Genomic DNA, 17,955 nt, shown 5'->3' on the forward strand with positions numbered 1-17,955 from the left:
TTTGAGACAGAGTCTCTTCTAGCCTATACTGGCCTCAAACTCACTTGTTATATATGCAGCCAGGTTTGGCTGTGCACGTTTGATCCCACTTCCTGAGTGCTGGGATTACGAGTGTGAGCCACCACACGTGGCTCTAAGTATTGGCTTGAGCAGCAGTTTTCCTCTACTCAAGGTGGCCACCTGCTAAATCAATATTGCAATTGCTTCTAAACCAAGATAAGAAGTCTTTTTATTTATTTATTTTTTAAAGATTTATTTATTTTATGTATATGAGTACACTGTAGCTGTACAGGTGGTTATGAGACTTCATGTGGTTGTTGGGAATTGAATTTTAGGACCTCTGTTCATTCCAGTCAACTGCACTTGCTCAGGCCCAAAGATTTATTTATTATTATACATAAGTACACTGTAGCTGTCTTCAGATGCATCAGATCTCATTACAGGTTGTAAGTCACCGTGTGGTTGCTGGGATTTGAACTAAGGACCTTTGAAAGAGCACTCAGTGCTCTTACCAGTTGAGCCATCTCACAGCCCCAGATAGGAAGTTTTACTCATGGTCTTAAACCCAGGAGGCTTCAAATGGAAAATAATGAGTTTGCAATAGTAAAACTAAAATCTGGAAGCATTTGGCATACATTCTTGCATTTTTACTAAAAGAATCCAGACATTTCTCTTAAATAACTTAATGTTATCTGAAAGATATTCATGGGTACATGTGTGTGCCTGCTTGTCTATCTGTACTGCTGAAATTACAGTGTGGGTGCTAGCAAACACGGGGCTTCTGAGAGTGCTCTAACTGCTGAGTCATCTCTCTAGCCCACAAATATAACTCTTAACCATACCTGGGAAGTCTCTAGATTTTTGTCTTTATTTTAAATTTAGCTATAATCTTACTTACAATCCCAAAGTTGTTCTGTTTGCGTCAGGTAACCTGGGTTTTTGGTCACTCAAACCTGATACTGAGATGAATCAATTAGTAATAGAAAGCAGTGCTGGGCAGTGGTGGCACACACCTTTAATCCCAGCACTTGGCAGGCAGAGGCACACGGATTTCTGAGTTCGAGGCCAGCCTGGTCTACAGAGTGAGCTCCAGGACAGCCAGGGCTACAGAGAAACCCTGTCTCAAAAAACCAAAACCAAAAGAAAGCAATAAACATCAACTACATTAGGTAACTTGCCTGAAGAGCCAGTCTTTGACCAATGGGTCAGTAGCAGAGTTCTGGACACTGCCTTTTATGGTGAGGAAGTAAAGAGTGTCTCACTCTACAGACAGACAGGAATAGTTATCAATGACCAATCTGGATGAGCACTCACTTTTCTTGAACTGTCTTCTGCAGCTCTGTAAAGTCCTTCTTAAGGTTCTGTATCTTGTCTTGGTGCTGAGATAGGTCCAGTGCAAAGCCAGAAGAGCCCAGTGCAGTAACTAGGTGCTCAAGGGTGTCTAGGTTCTCCTTTTGGTCTTCCAATTCCAAAGTGAGTTCCTGTTTATTGCACATATTAAAAGCAATATACTAAATGATCTGACCCATTATCTTATTTTTTTAATCTTTCCATGCACATATGTGTATATGGTGTGGTAGTGATGGTGGTGGTGTATGGGTGTGGATTCTTGTGTGTGGAGGTTATAGGATAACCTCTATTGTAGGTTCTCACTTTCCACCTTGTTCCACTTTTTGTTGTTCCTTCCTGCCCATGCCAGGCTAACTGGCCCATGAACTTGCAGGGATCCTGTCATCTCTGCCTCCCATAGCCCCACAGGAGCGCTGAGATTGCAGAAGCAAACTTGTGTTCAGCTTTACATACTAAAACAAACAACAAAATTTCAATTCTATTTAATGTGTGTTGTGGTATAAACAGCGGCACAGTTTCCTAGTCCTTACACCTATGAGAGAACAGTGACATCCCAGCAGCTTATTTGCTTTACCTAGCGTCCAGAATTTGGTTTCTAACTGTCATTCCCTACCAGAACAGGGATTCTTGGAGAAAAAAACAAAGTGAAACAAACAAGAAACTGATTTCAATATGGAAAGACAGCACTCCTATACTGATAGAGATATGTCAAAAGGCCATAAGAACACAGCTTAAAGGAGGTCCTATTGACTGAATTTGGTGAAACTTTTGCATATCACAAAGAATAGTGAATATTGCTCGTAATTAAGCTGTCTCTGATTTTTTATAGAGAGATAAAATAATTAGCAACTGGTAAATCTAGGAAAGGCTATGCTGTTATATGTTGGGCCGTTCCTATTTTACTACGAAGTCTAAAACTACCCCAAACAAACAAAAGCACTTAGGAACCAAAACAAAACAGTAAGATCCTACTTAGAAAACAGAAAAAAGAAACTTGAGTAGTGCTGGTGAAATGGTCAGCCAGCATAGGGACTTCCAGGCTTGCTAAGGTGGTTCAGTGGGAAATGTCCCCCATAACTCAGGCATTTGAACACTTGGTTGCCAATTGGTGACACTGTTTGGGTAAGTTTAGGAGGTATGGCCTTGTTAGAGGAGACACATCACTGAGGTCACCTTTGAGAGCTTATGGCCTCACCCCACTTCCAGTTCTGTCTCTCTGCATCATGCTTATGACTGAGGATGAAAGCTCTGCTACTTGTTCTTGTAGTCATGCCTACTGCTTGATGCCATCATTCCCTGCACAACAGGCATTCATCCCTCTGCAACCTTACATAGGATACAACAAATTCTTCCTTCTATAAATTGTCTTTGTATTTTATCACAGCAACAGAAAAAGTTTAAAAACTTGATGTGTTTTGAGTTGTGTTTGACTTGTGTTTGACTCCTGAGGTCACATGGTGGAAAAAGAGGCCTCACACTAGCTCTCCTCTGATCATCCCTCTACCTACAACCTCTTTCCCATGAATGAGATATAAAATATAAATAAGTAAGTTGAATAAAATTATAGCAATAATGTAGGAATGTATGTGAGGTGCTACAGATGGGAATGTGGGCTATCTAGACATTCTAGAATTCAAACTGGCCACTACTTACTCAAGTTAAGTATGTACATAATACTATGACCCAGCAATTGTACTCCTCAGTTTTTATTAGAGGGAGTTGACAATGCTTTTCACCTACCAGCTCTTCCCCTTCTAGATATATTATAAGACTATTTCCCAACATCCTTCAAAGTTGGGTATTTAAACCTGGCTTTGACTAATGAAATGTAAATGGCTATGCCATACATTCCTCCTCTTACAGAAGAAACCATCAGAGCACATTAGAGGGAAGTTTCTATCGACCTGCTTGTGGCTACACTGAGTGGAATGGACCTGTTCATCTCAGATTAACCTTGTATACCAGAAGTGAAGAAGAAATCCACAGTGTTTTTACAAGCTGAGAGTCATAGTTCTAAGATGATGCAGGTAGAGTTTCCAGCATTCCCAACACTGTATGTGCTCAGTAAGTCCTAATTTAAATTTTGTCCTTCCTTTTATTCTGCTAAGATAACAGGTATGTATCCTCACCTGGATCTGCTGGGAGAAATGTGCAATATCTTGATCTGGCTGGTTCCCAGAGGCCAGCAGTCGGCTCTTGTTTTCCATGAACTGCTGCAGCTTGTTGGAGAGCTGCTCGAGCATCTCAGCCTGGGGCAGGAGCTTCTTTAGGTTGCTCTCCTTTTCTTGCTGCTGGAGCTGGAGCTGTTGGAAGCGCTGGCTCAGCTCTGCCAGTTTGCCCTGCAGCACTGAGGCTGAGTTGCTGTCAGCCGTCTCCATGAATCGAGTGACCATCTCATGGGTGGCTTCCAAGCTGCTCTTTTGTCTGGCAATGTCTTGCTTCAGTTTCTGTCATCAAGAGCAAGTCTGTTAGTTAGGGCTTACTTATGCTAGCACATCTAAGCCACCAATTACTAACTTTGTAATAACTCCATGCTCAAGGAGATTGGAGGGCTCTACCTGCGCCTGGAAATGGCGCAGCCTTTACGTCTCCATCCACTTCGCCAAATTGTTTGGCTCACACCACTTTTCCTTGCATTCAACAGTGGCTTGGAAATTAGGAAGAAAATTTTTCTTTCTTTTTTATGGTGTTGAAGATTGAACTCAGGATCTTCCCCATGTTAATAAGCATGTATTCTATCATTGAGTTAATTCCCAGCCCCAGTGGCAGAAAAGTCTACATGGATTAGTCATCATCTTCAAGCATTATTACCAGATTCTTGGACAGGAACTATTCTCCTGTAACTTTCTCAAAGTTATATTATTACAGAAATGGCAAACACATCTCCTAGTATAACTCTGAGGAGAAAGGTTCCCTTACCGTGTTGTTGGCCAGGGCTTCTTGGATGACTCCTGATGAGAGTGTTGCCACCTGCTCCCCTTCCAGGTTTTGTTCAACTTCCCTCATGGACTGCAGTAGGCTCTCCATACTTTCCTGAACACTCTGAGACTGAGCAATTGCCTTCTGCAGCAAAGCAGACCGTTCAGCCAAGCTACAAGAGAGGCTCTGGAAGCCGCTGAATATGGAATCTGGAAAATCGAGGCCATGAGAAAAAAAACACTCGATGCTATTTTTATGAGGTGTTTTTAAGAATAAAAAGATGAGTATGGTAGGATATGCCTGTAATCCTGGTATTCAGGTAGCCCATGAGAGATACATACATAGTCGCTGGTCCCCCCAAAATAAACACATAAATTAATATATAGAAAGACAGACAGACAGACAGACAGATTGATAGTAGCCCAACAGTCTACATCTTTAATCCCAGCACTAGGGATTAAGAAGCAAAGGGTCTCTATAAATATGAGGTTCCCCTGGTCTATATAGTTAGTTCTAGGACAGCCAGGGCTACATAGTGAGACCCTGCCTCAAATAAAGACAAAACAAAAACCCAAACAAAAAAAATACTCAGAAAGTAGTATTTAAACTGTATATATTAATTAAAAAATAATTAACATAAAACAAATGGAATATTTTTGAAGTATATTAGTAAAGTAGCCAAATTCAATTAATTAGTAATTTGGCATTTAATAAAACCAGAAATTATGCAATATGCCAAGGACTAAAGATAATTAAGATAAAATCTCTGGTCTTAACAAAATTAAGGTTGCAAATCAGTATAGGCAGAGGAAAACAACTAACTGTAAAAAAGCCCTGAGTACTATATTACTACTAAAAGCATGTCCTAGAGAAACTCAGAGTAATTCTTTTTTTGTTTGTTTCTTTCTTTTGAATGATAGTGTGTAGTCATTTGATGAGATGTTCCATCATAAGTTGTGAACATTTAAATACTTGATCTCCAGTTGGCAGAACTAAGAGGTGTGGCCTTATTGGAGAAAGCGTGCCTCTGAGAGTGCTTTTTTTTTTCTTTTAAGATTTATTTATTTATCTATTTTATGTGTATGAGTACACTGAAGCTGTACAGATGGCCGTGAGCCATCATGTGGCTGCTGGGAATTGAACTCAGGATGGCCCCACTCGCTCCGGCCCCACAATTCACTGTAGTTGTCTTCAGACGCACCAGAAGAGGGCATCGGATCTCATTACGGGTGGTTGTGAGCCACCATGTGGTTGCTGGGATCTGAACTCAGGACCTTCGGAAGAGCAGTCAGTGCTCTTACCCACTGAGCCATCTTACCAGCCCTGAGAGTGGTTTTATTTAAGGTTCTAAAGCCTCCTCTCATGCCCAGTACACTCTGTGTATCTAGCTTGTGGTTCAAGATGTGAGCTCTCAGCTGTTCCTGCCAACATGCCTTTGCTCTGCCATCATGAACTCTATCCGTCTAGAATAGTAGGCCAAAGTTAAATATTTTCCTTTATAAGTTGCCTTGGTTATGGGTGTTTTATCACAGTAAAGTAACTACCAAAACAAAGATCACAATAGACCTAAGGGGAAGAGTACTGTGCTGCTTCGTACCTGTAGTTTCTTGAATAGGCCTACAGTCCAAGGCTGGTTCTCCTTCAATGTCCATTAGGTCATGAGCTGCTTTTTGAAGCTTTTCTACAGGTACTTGGTGTTCAGCCAATTCTTCCTGTAACTGCTGCTTGTCCAAAACAATATAACAACAAACAAAACAAAACAAAACAAAACAAACAAACAATACCAAAGAATTTATGAATCTGGTCTTGCCTAAGATTCTAACGTATTTTTAGTAGTATTTACTTTTATTTGTTCCCTCTAAGCCATGAAATATAAGACCTTTACACACAAACATGGTCTGAATTTGCCTACCTTTGTTGTTGCAAGCTGTTGTTGCAGGATTCCGGGGTCAGAGGCAACAGTGTCTGAGAGGAGCTTCTCCACACTGGCCTCACAAGTCAGCATCCAGGCCTGCAGGCTATCAGCGCTGCTCTGGAATTGCTGATACTGGCCTAGCAGCATGTTCAGATGAGAGCCCAATCGTGTACACTATGCCAAAGAAATAAACGAATCAAAGGTAGCAGCTCCAGAAAAGAGTCCAAAGAAAGAGTCTTTCCTCATTATACAGAACCAACTGCAACTTTACACAATGATTTAACTGTCTACAAGCAGGATCACCATTACTTGTACTATACACTTCATCTCACCCTTTAAATTCCCAGGAAGACTTCGTGAGTTGGATGGCATACCAAAGAAATATATATTAGACTATAGGCAAAAGTAAGGACTTAAAAGTGGAAAAATGTTCCTTTTGGGAGATTAGAGATGTTGACAGAAAGATAAGCTGTGGTGTATAAATTCTAAACTTTAGGAGGAATAAATTTTTTTTTTTTTTGATTTTCAGGAAGATAAGGATTCATCCTAGAACAAATTATCTAAGAAAAAAGACTGCAGTTGGCTTAAATTTTGCTGTGCTATGTCTCTTATAAGCCTAAAATATGGGACAGAATACAGGAAGATGAGCACCTCTAGCTCCACCAATGATGTAATAAAAATTCCCAACATTAACAGGACTAGGTGTTAGACCATGGACCCACAGATTTTCTTTATAGCTGATGAAACCCATTTTCCTTTGGTTCACATACACTGTGTCTTATGACTTATATTTTGAGCCTTAGGAATTACCCATAGTTGTTTGAGGACAGCCATAGTTCTTTCCCTGGAGGTTGATGGGGGTCTTTCCTTACCTTAGAGTGGAGAGTGGTGTATCTTTCCTTAGCATTCTTCAGTTTTTCATTCACTAAGTTTCTGGTGGCTGATGGCTCCTGGCCTTCCTCAAAATTGTTTTCTGTTTCTAAGACTTTCTGTCCTGAGATAGTCACAAATCTCAAGTCTCCTTTGTGGGAAATAACATCCTCTGAGAAGCTGCCTTGCCGCTTTAGCAAGGAGTTCAGAGCTTCAGGGCTGTTGCTCCCCTTATGCATACTATCAAGTTCACTCTCAGATTGTTCTAGCCAGTTTTCAAATTCCTTGTGGTCTTTCAGGAAGTTCTGCAGTTCATTTCGTAGAGACTGCGTCTGCTTCAACTCTGCCTCTGACTGGGCCATGGAAGCTGCATATTGCTCCTTGAGCTCACCTAGCTTCTCTTGAAGCATCTGTCGCTCCTCAGGTGTAAGATTGTGACTGTGTTGGTCCAGGAAGGACTGAGCTGACTGGGTGGCCACAATGAAATTCTGCTGCTGAGTCAGCAATTCATAGTAACGTGCCTGGTAGTAAACAATCCCAAAGACCATCAGTAGGAAAATGTGAACAATTTGGTTATATTTACATCTAGAGGGAGAGATGCTGGAGGTAGAGTGGTCTCTATCTGTTTCAAAGCACCACTCTCTTGTAGGGCCGGGTGTAGTGGCATGCTTTTAACCTCTGTGAGTTCAAGGTGAACAAGAGCTACCTAGTGAGACCCTACCTCAAAAAACAAAAACAAAACAAATTATAAAAGTCCCTACCATGTAGGTAGACAATATTATACTTAAGATGAGATATGTGAATGCTAAAAAGATGTTACAGGTCCCCACTTAAGTTATGTAATGAGTTAAGAGTCAAATGTGACTAAAGTCTACATTGAGGTCCATAAGAATATACAAATAGAATGAGTGACAATACAGGGTAGAAAGAATATCCTCAATGGAAGAGTAGTGAAGAAGTGCTTTCTAGAGGAAGTAAACTCTAACTAGGATCTGAAGATTAAATAAACAAACAAACAAAAATTAATCAAGAGCCACATCTTCCTTTACTTTTGACATTTAAGAAGACAGAAAGTTTTAAGAGTAAGCAACTTGCCAGGCAGTGGTGGTGCATGCCTTTAATCCCAGCACTTGGGCGGCAGAGACAGGTGAATTTCTGAGTTCAAGGCCAGCCTGGAGAGTGAGTTCCAGGACAGCCAGGGATATACAGAGAAACTCTGTCTCGGAAAAAAAAACCCCAAACAAACAAAAAAACCCAAACAAACAAACAAAAAAAGAGTAAGCAACTCTTCAGGAGAAAGAAGTGAAGGAAAATGAGTGATAAGGTCAAGTGAGTAGGAACCAATCTCAGAGGGAGGGTGTGAGGACAGGAAACCATAGTCAAAATATAGACTTAATATGGAAGGTTATGAAAGGTTATGGAAGTTATTCAGGGACACAACTTCTTAGAAGTATGATGACTTAATATGGGAGAGTGATGGACAGAGAGAAATCTAGAATGATCACTAGTTTGGGCAATTACAGAGGAATGTACAAAGAACAGGTTGGACAGACAGGCAGGTCAGATTGGAGATTACAGAAGAATCCTGTTTTCAGGTTGGAGTATGTGTGGTTGTAGGTTGCAATGAGGCAGTTGGATATATATATATATATACATACACATACATATACATATATATATATATACATATACATACATATACATATATATATATATATATATATTTCAACTGAAGATAAATAGATACATAGAATTTGTCAATATTGGTAACTCAAGTACTAACATGGACAAGGGTAAACAAGAAACGCATATTGGTTTTGGGTATGTGTTTGTACATGTGCACATGCACATGTGTATTCAAGTGCAGCCAGAGATCAATTTTGGGTGCGGTTCCTCATAAGCTGCCTATCTAATTTTTTTTAGTTACTCTTTCCTTTCTACCTGGAGCTAGGCTAAGCTGGCTGGAACCTCCATTCCTCAACGATTCCCCTTCTTTATCTGCCCCATATTAAGATTATCATTGTGCACCACCATGCCTAACATTTTATCATGGGTTCTGATGATCAAACAAGGGTAGATTCTCGAGCTTATGTTGCAAATAGTTTACCAACTGAGCTATCTTCCCAGGCCTAGGAAAGCGTATTATGACAGATGAGAAGAGGGCTGGGACCTACTGGAAGCATAACAGTATCTCAAAGGCTGGCCAAAGGAAAAGAAGGATGATTAGGGTGAATCAGTGCTTGAGAAGCCAAAGGAGAGTGCATTTTAAGAACAGTCAACAGTGTCCACGCTGCTAAAATACCAAAGACAATGTAATCCATTTCCTAGGTTCCTCTCTACAACCATGGCAAAGACAAGCTAACACCCTTACCTTCATTAACTCATACTGCCTGTCCAGTTTCTGTGGTACTTGGTTCACATCCACATAACCATCAGTGGCATCCAAGGGCTGTTTTTCAAGGCAAGCTCCAGAGAACTGCTCCATTCCTGGAAGGCTAGTCTGTGGCTGTCTATCAGATGACCCCACAGAAGCCACCCAATCCAAGAGAGTGTCGATCTTCTTCCTGTTCTCTGCCAGCTCCTTCGCTGCTTTACTCTGAAATCCAGAGGAATACCAGTGAGAACTCTTAGGCACTCCATTATGAGAGCACTGGTCCAAAGTCAAAGTGAGGGAGGCACTCTATGCTAAACAAGAACCAACGCTATAGTCTGGGTGTAAAATCTTTTCATACAAAAGGAATTATGATCTAGTAGAATCTATGAAAATAGTTATTTAAAATAAATTCCAGATTTCTTCAATAGCTTACTGCTTAAAGAAAAATAACCAAAAAACACCTCAACAAAATAAGCAAAATGAGAAAATATCAGGACTTAGAAAGGCCCTGAGAACCCTGCAAGGCATCCTGACTATGTTGAGGTGATCCACTGGAAGAGTAAGATACACCACAGGCACAGTTCTTACCTGGCAGCTCTTCCCTGAAGGGACAACTGACTTCTGTCATCTTTATCTCAGCCAAAAGGAATTCATCTCCCACTAGTTTCTCAAATATTTACTTAAAACAAGTTGTGTTGTGTCTTTACTTATTTTAATATTCATCTTCAGGGGGCTTACTTCCCCTTCCCATGATGCCTACTCTCTCAGTATAGGAGTCCTGGGCTGCAGAAAGGACTCGATTCTACAAGCAGTACTGAATAAAATCACTTAACATGTCATATTTTTGTTTTGTTTCAGTTTCTCCTAGTCCCACACTCCACATTGCAACTATACAGCTGCCTGGAAAAAAAGCCTACAACCCCAAATGACTCTACAGAGATACATTTTTTTGACATTTATTTATATGAGTACCAAAAGAGGGAACTAGATTCTGTTATAGATGGTTGTAAGCTACCATGTGGTTGCTGGGAATTAAACTCAGGACTACTGGAAGAACAGCTAGTGCTCTTAATTGCTGAGCCATCTCTCCAGCCCCATAGATATTTTTCTAATACTCACAGGTCACTAATCAATATTCAGGCAAAAAAAATATCATCTGCTTTTTCCTTCTTATACCTTATCAAAGCCAAAGTAGAAACTGTAAGTAGAGCTAGCAAGTTTTAATTTTGTTTTTGGTAAAATACACCTTTTACCAACCGCTCCTGACCTGAACTCCTGAATATTTTTGGGAATGAAAGGACTGACTCTCGGGCTTGCTCCTAAAGACCTCTTCTGTGACTCTAAGGCTGCCCCATTTGTCTTTGGACAGCAGCAGCAGCAGATCAGCTACCTTCTCTGTCTCCTGCTGTAAGGCTGACATCACAGCTTCCTCCAACTCCTTCTGAGCCACCCGTGTCCGCTCCTGGAGAACCTCATATTGCTCCTTTGCCTGATGAAGTTTTTCTCGAAGAGCTGTCAGCTCCTGGGGGCTCAGCTTGGTCTGGTTCTCTTCCAGGAACGCTTCAGTGTCTTTGACAGCAGTGGCAAATGAGGTGGAATGGTTCTGAATGTCACCCTGCAAATTCTTAACAATGAGAGACAAGGATGACTGTCCCCATCTTTAGTCCTTTCAGTCTTCTGTAAGGATGACATGTATGTATATAACCACTGACATTTTGATGATAATTTACTTATGGTTTATACCAAAACCAAAGAAACAAACAAGCAAACAAACAAACAAACAAACAAACAAACAAAAAAAGCATTCAATGTTAAATAGCAAAATTTTTTACTTGGCATTAACTTGTCTTCAAAGAGAACTCTTTTCTTTCTTTTCTTTGTTTTTGTTTTTTGATTTTTTCAAGACAGGGTTTCTCTGTGTAGCCCTGGCTGCCCTGAAACTAGCTCTGTAGACCAGGCTGGCCTGGAACTCACTGATTTACCTGCCTCTGCCTCAGAGTACTGGGATTCGAGCTGGAAGGAAAAAACTGACTGTGTACAGTTGTCACTGATTTCCAAAAGCATGGTGTGGGACATGCATAAGGGGATAAAGGGGCAATATGGAGAGAGATGCATTTGTAATAATGACATATAAAAAATAAATTTAAAATTAAAAAACCCTGGAACTGGCAAGTGCAAGAAATAAAAGGACAATATGGTTCTAGCAGAGCCAGTCTTGGATAGTAGACCAGCTAGTCTCCATGCTTTTTCAAGTTCAACTGTGATCTAAAACTATTAAATAAAAATGTCATAAGTTTTTCACATTTCCTAAGTGCACCCTTCTGAATTAAGTGTTTGAAGCTCATTCCTAGTAGGCATGATGGAAACCCTTTACTCCTAGGACCTGGGAGGCAAAGGTGCTCAATCATCATGAGTTCAAGGCTAGTTAGGTCTACACAGCAAATTCTAGGCCAGCCAAGGCTCCTGTCTAAAAAGAGAGGGGTGGGGTGCGGTGGAGGGAGACTCGGCAGTGAGGAGAATTTCTCCTTGGTGAAGATCTGGACTTAGTTCCTAGTATGCACATGGCAGTTCACAACCACACATAACTACAGTTCCAGAGGACCTATACCTCCACAGGCACTGCACACATGTGATCATATATGTATACATATACACGCAACATATATAATACACCTATATACAGTAAAAAAAAATTAAAAAGAAAAATCACTTCATCTTGCTCTACTCAGTCTGAGACGTGAAGAGCTCCTTTGTCTAGTGTATCCAAGTTGTCATGGTACTTGCCTTTTAGTCACACACAGGGTACACAGGGAAATCTGTCATGCTATTATGGCACTTATATGCCAAGAATCCTCATTTCATATAACAATGGCACCAAAGGGCAAGAGTAGTGATGATTTTATTACAGTATATTGTAATAATTGTTCTAATTTTAGTTATGGATCTATCTTTCATTGTGCCTAATTTATAAATTAAACTGCATTATCCATATGTTTAAGAACAATGTATATAGTGCTCACTCACATCTGTATTCGGGAACTGACTGGGAGGCTTGGAAAGCACCCAGTCCTTTCCTTAGGGTTTAGTGGACGAGGAGATTACGCTATTCTCCCGGTTATCATCTTTGCTCCCTAACGTGGCCTACCAATCCAGGATGATAAGAGCCACATCTATGTCTCTGATCTCCACTTTCACTAACCTTCCTCCTGTTTGCAGCCCAACAGAAGGGGCCTCCTTTCAGTTCTTGACTATGTTATGCTCAGTTCCCCTCCTACCTTAAGACTGAAACAGAGGCCCTGCCTGGTATACTTTCTACCTGCTCCACCTTCATGTACTAACCCTGCTTTATACAACACTTCTCAGTTTATCTGACACTATTTGAAGTCAACTTTCTGGCAGATGTTTTCACAAAACTTTACCCCTCTGCATGTAATGGTTATAAGCTGTCTACTTGTCTATCTCTTCCATTAAACTGTAAACTTCATGAGGGCAGTAATGTCTGTTATCACTGATATTGCCATTAAGCACTATAATGGAGCCTCAGCAGACATTTACTGAAGGGATGACATGATGGCTTAATTCCCACTGACCTTCAGGTCACTTTGGTTCTGCTGCAGAGCAGCAAGCTCTTGCTGAGAGGCTCCACCTTGGTGCCGCACCAGTGCTCTTTCTGCCTGTCCCACCCAGTTGCAAAGATCCTCCAGCTTCTTATGGCAGGTGTCTTGCTGTTTCTGCAGGGTCTAATTAAAATGCAGAAGAGTCAAGAAACAATTAACTCTCATTTTACAAATACAAGTTAAGTTCCTGAAATGTAAAACATGACAATTATATATCAAGGATGAAAACATTGGTGGAAAATTGGAATAGAAAAAGGCACAGAAATCATATTCCAGAAGCTCCCCTCATCTGGGCAGTCTGCTATGCAGGTGTGGGCTTGGACTGACAGTCAGAGACAGCCATAGAGAGGTGCTCCTAGTTCAGGTTTGAGTTTGGAAGCCCCTGGAGACTGCTGTCACCATCTTTGGGAGGGACAACATTGAAACCACACAACAGTGGTGATGGTGATACATTTGTCTCTCTGAGAAATTCTTCCTTTGAAACAAGAGGATCTGCTACACACATTAAGTCAGAAATGTGGAAAAGTAGAAGAGTTAGAACAAAAACCCCCAAGAGATAATTGATTAGCCAAATGAGGTTCTTAATAACAGAACTGACTTTATAAATCCAATGCCTCACAACTACAGAAGAGCCATTAAATAGAACGATTACATGGCAGGCTTGAGGAGTGGGAGTTGGCTATTTTGAGGGGAAAACTGACCAAGAACAGCAATCTCAATCTTTTGGGTGTCTACATTAATACCACTAAAAAAAATCAAGGCCAGAGGGGGTGGGGGGATATGTTTCCATGCCTGATCCTTTTCCCATCTGTTATGTCAGTTCCATAACACTAAAACATCTGACTGAGCAATAATTGAGCATGATGTGTTCTCCCGATCATCCTTCTAAAAGCAGTTTCTCCAGATTGCCTTCTGATGGCATTCTGATCTCATAGTCACCTGCACTTACAAACAGGCACCCATGCTGGCCCTCACTCCCCCTTTTTATGAAAAACAGAAGGGTACTGGAAGAGAGCTCCTAAGAGCTCTTCAGCTGTGAAACAGGATCTTCATGCGTTAGGATGAGTGCAGACTGAATCTGAAAAAAGCAAAGCAAACAAGTTAACGCACACACACTCAGAGCAAATACAGAGAGAGGCAGAGCACTCCTGACAAGGTTAATGCACACTGTGAATTAATCCCATGTTCAGAACGCTCACATGCAATTCTATTACCTGCTGCAATTAAGCTCAAGGTGGCTCAGACCAATCTGCTTTATTAATTATCCACATGATATACTACACTATATAAAGGGCTAAGTAAGAGCATTGCACAAGTTCAGGTATGGAGAGAGACCTGAAATATTTCATCAGGATTTCTTTCAATTTCAAACACAGTTGAAATAATTAGACAATAGCAGGGGATGGAAGGCATGGACTAACCTAGTTTTCTTTAAGTTTGACTCAAAAGTTCAACTGTATTTTGTAAAATACAGGAGCCCCTGAGACAGGTTTCCTGGGGATCATGACAATGTTGACACTTGCTGTACACCAATGTATCCAATGGCAGAGATGACAAAAGCATTACTCAAGACAGCCTTTGGCTATGATGTTACTAGACACTGAATTATGTTGCATTTAAATTTGCAACATGAGACTTACGGTAAGAATTGGTATGATAGTTATATATATATGAAGAGAAAAAAACATCAACCCAGCTTTTGTACATTGAGTTCCACTGTGGAAAACTGAGCACTTCAGTATGTAGAAAAGTGCAAGGAAATAATAATTTTAAGTATTCCCAAAACAGGGGTAGGACATGATGGCTCATGCCTTTAATTATAGCATGTGGGCAGAGGCAGGGGGATCTCTGTGAGCTCAAGGCCAACCTGTTCTACACAGAGTCAGCCTGTACTGCACAGTGAGGCACTGTCTGATAAACAAAACAACAAAAAATAACTAAAAGTATTATTCTGAATAAATTTTGTGTCAGCTGTTTGTAGACTGTCAGGGAATCTTATTAGAAGTTACTTTAAAAGCCGTTTAATAAAACTGATTTTCCAGAGCCACTCTTATCAGTGTTCAGAGTATCTAGGCGCTCCTCACAGGCTCAAATGAATGCTGGGAAAGCAATAGGAAGGGCGGGCAGCTACAATTTTACATGAAAAGTTGAGACAATGGGACATAGTAAGAACGGAGCCTCACTAAAATAAAAACACTTGCACATGCCATCACACACAAACATATATATTCCCTCATACACATAAAACAAGAAAAAGCTAGGACAGTTCTCTCAGACCAGACCACATTAGTCTGTGTGACATGAAATTTTGAAGTTGGAAAAGCCAGGTTCCTGAAGTCATGATAGTTGGAGGCAGGCCAGCAAACCCCTAGAAGACACCCCTAAAGACAAACTGAGCTCAGTTGCTGAGTCAGTCTGACCTTGACCTGAACTCCTTGCTGGACTTGCTGAAGATGGCCCTGCACCACATCCTTCTGAGCTGCAGTGTGTTCCACAAGGCCCTGGAAGGACCTCTGTAATTCACTCAGAAACTGCAGCATCTGCTGATTCTGCTGAAGAGACAGATCCTGTGGGTGCTCAGATAGAAAGAGCTGGATATTCAAAGCAAGTGCATCCAGCTGAGACTTCCTTTCAGCCATTGATTGTTTTATATCCTAAGGCAAATGGGGAGAAAAAAAACAAACACCTTTTATTTCTCTAGCCATGGAAAAGCTACTGGTTTTGAGAATTAAAGGCTAATATCCTATATTTTATAACTGGTCACAAAAAAAAAAATAAAAATAACACTGCCAAGTCTCTTCTTGTTCTTTGAAAATTCCCAAACAAGGCACTAATTGCACGTATGTTTCCATTACTGCACCTAGCTTTCCAATGCAGTAAGCTTTCCATTTTTTTATACTAACAGCACTATACTATTGCAAACTCAAATTTTATGACTGCTCAAATTTTATGAAAAACTCAAAATTTTTCATATTCATTTATTTTGGTGGAGCTGGGACCCAAGACCTTGGGTATACTGGGCAGCCACTTTTCTATTGAGCTGCATCCCAAGCTCCTCTTGTATTTTTTTTTTAAGATCTATTTATTTTATTTTATGTATATGAGCACATTGTAGCTGTACAGATCGTTGTGAGCAATCATGTGGTTGCTGGGAATTGAATTCTGGACCTCTGCTTGCTCTGGCCCAAAGATTTATTTATTTATTATATGTAAGTACAATGTAGCTGTCTTCAGACACACCAGAAGAGGGCATCAGATCTCATTACAGATGGTTGTGAGCCACCATGTGGTTGCTGGGAATTGAACCTGGGACCTTCAGAAGAGCAGTCAGTGCTCTTAACCGCTGAGCCATCTTTCCAGCCCTCCTCTTGTATTGTTTAAGACAGTCTTACTATGCTATTCAGATTGGCCTTAAACTCATTTTGTGGCCCAGAAAGGCCTAGAATTTGTCATTCTTTCAGCTCTACCACACAAGTAGCTAAAATTAGAGGCCCATGCCACCAACTCTGGCATAATCAAAAAAAAAAAAAAAAAAAAAAAAAAAAAAAAAAAAGCTTAGAAAAAATACAACATTAATTTCTGATCCAAGGCTCAGCAGTTAAGAGCACAGGATGCTTTTTCAGAGGACCCAGGCTCAATTCCAGCACCCACATGGTAGCAACTCTAGATCTAGAAGATCAGGTGCCATTCTTCTGGCCTCAGTGAGCTCAAGCACGTGGTAACAGACATATGTGCAGATGAAACAACCGGCAGCTAGGCTTAAGCATCTGTTTTATTGTCCAGTAAGTATTTGGTAGGGCAATACTGAGACAACAAGAAACTTATTTGATTCACTAAGAAACAACTTTTTATTTTTGGGTGGCTGGAGAGATGGATCAGTGGTTCAGAGCACTTACTATTCTTCCAGAGGATACTGAGCAGCTCAAGATCATCTGTAACTCTCGTTCCCAGGGATCTGCCCTATTCTGATCTCAGTGGGGACATGCATGTATGTGCTACATGCAGATACACCCAGGACCCCATAAATATGCATAAAACTTGAAAAAATCTTTGTAAAAAGACTCTTTTACCTTTTTGTTGTTGTTATTTTTGTTTTTCAAGACAAGATTTCTCTGGCTGTCCTGGAACTCACTTTGTAGAACAGGCTGGCTTCAGACTCACAGAGATCCACCTGCCTCTGCCTCCTGAGTGCTGGGATTAAAGGCATGAGCCACCACCACTTAGTAATTTATTTACTTCTAGCCTACAGAAAAACCTTGCCTACTTACACTCTAGATCAACAATGAAAAGCTCTCCACAAATTGTACAAGATTGGACTCCAGACAAAAGAGAAAAATAAGAGACAGACCCCAGCTGCTCAGTACAAAATAGATATAAAATTGGTAATATAAAGCCATACTTTGGGCTCCAAGAGAATAATTTCAAGGAAAAATAGTTCCAGACCTCTAGGAGTATAATAATCTTAAAAATTAAACATAACTCATCCAATTTCTGAAAGGGAGTTTGGACTTTTTAAGAAAGGTTATGTATTAAAGACAGATTTGGCAATAAGGAAAATAAAGGTGCGTCAAGGGGATGAGTGGGGAGCTTACCTCACAGTGTTGGAGAGTGTGACTCAGGCTGTCAGCATCAGGTTCAGTGCCATCTCCCTTGCTGTTCAGGGTAAGACTGGTTCTGCCAACCCAGGCTCTCAGATCTTCAAGTTCATCTTCCAGTTCCTTGTGCCGACTTAACACTGTGGTCTAGGAAACGAACAACAAGTCAGACTAGACCTCTCCAGATCCATCCAGGCTTTGTGCAAGCCCTTAAGAATAAAAGCAAGCAAGGTACTAGGGCTGGAGAGATGCCTGGGTGGTTAAGAGCATTTGCTGCTCTTACAAAGTGCCTGAATTTGGTTCCTAGCACCCACA

General features: G+C 40.7%; 1 protein-coding gene across 21 annotated transcripts in view; it reads right to left on the reverse strand.

Annotated features, from left to right (window-relative positions):
- Positions 1 to 17,955, reverse strand: part of LOC116096585 (microtubule-actin cross-linking factor 1) — a 353,064-nt gene that overhangs the window by 101,939 nt on the left and 233,170 nt on the right. For 17 of the 21 annotated variants that reach the window (XM_031378560.1, XM_031378576.1, XM_031378575.1 and 14 more), the window contains 11 exons: positions 17,638 to 17,787; positions 15,466 to 15,699; positions 13,019 to 13,168; positions 10,819 to 11,052; positions 9,426 to 9,650; positions 7,057 to 7,575; positions 6,182 to 6,358; positions 5,867 to 5,990; positions 4,270 to 4,478; positions 3,480 to 3,797; positions 1,315 to 1,481 (listed from right to left, as the gene is read on the reverse strand). In XM_031378560.1, the coding sequence (XP_031234420.1) occupies positions 1,315 to 1,481; positions 3,480 to 3,797; positions 4,270 to 4,478; positions 5,867 to 5,990; positions 6,182 to 6,358; positions 7,057 to 7,575; positions 9,426 to 9,650; positions 10,819 to 11,052; positions 13,019 to 13,168; positions 15,466 to 15,699; positions 17,638 to 17,787 (2,507 nt within the window). The remainder of the gene's footprint in view (positions 1 to 1,314; positions 1,482 to 3,479; positions 3,798 to 4,269; positions 4,479 to 5,866; positions 5,991 to 6,181; positions 6,359 to 7,056; positions 7,576 to 9,425; positions 9,651 to 10,818; positions 11,053 to 13,018; positions 13,169 to 15,465; positions 15,700 to 17,637; positions 17,788 to 17,955) is intronic. The other 4 variants (XM_031378580.1, XM_031378578.1, XM_031378579.1 and 1 more) reach the window with 2 other exon arrangements.

This window comes from Mastomys coucha, unplaced genomic scaffold (assembly GCF_008632895.1).
Source record: "Mastomys coucha isolate ucsf_1 unplaced genomic scaffold, UCSF_Mcou_1 pScaffold18, whole genome shotgun sequence".
NCBI lineage: Eukaryota > Metazoa > Chordata > Mammalia > Rodentia > Muridae > Mastomys > Mastomys coucha.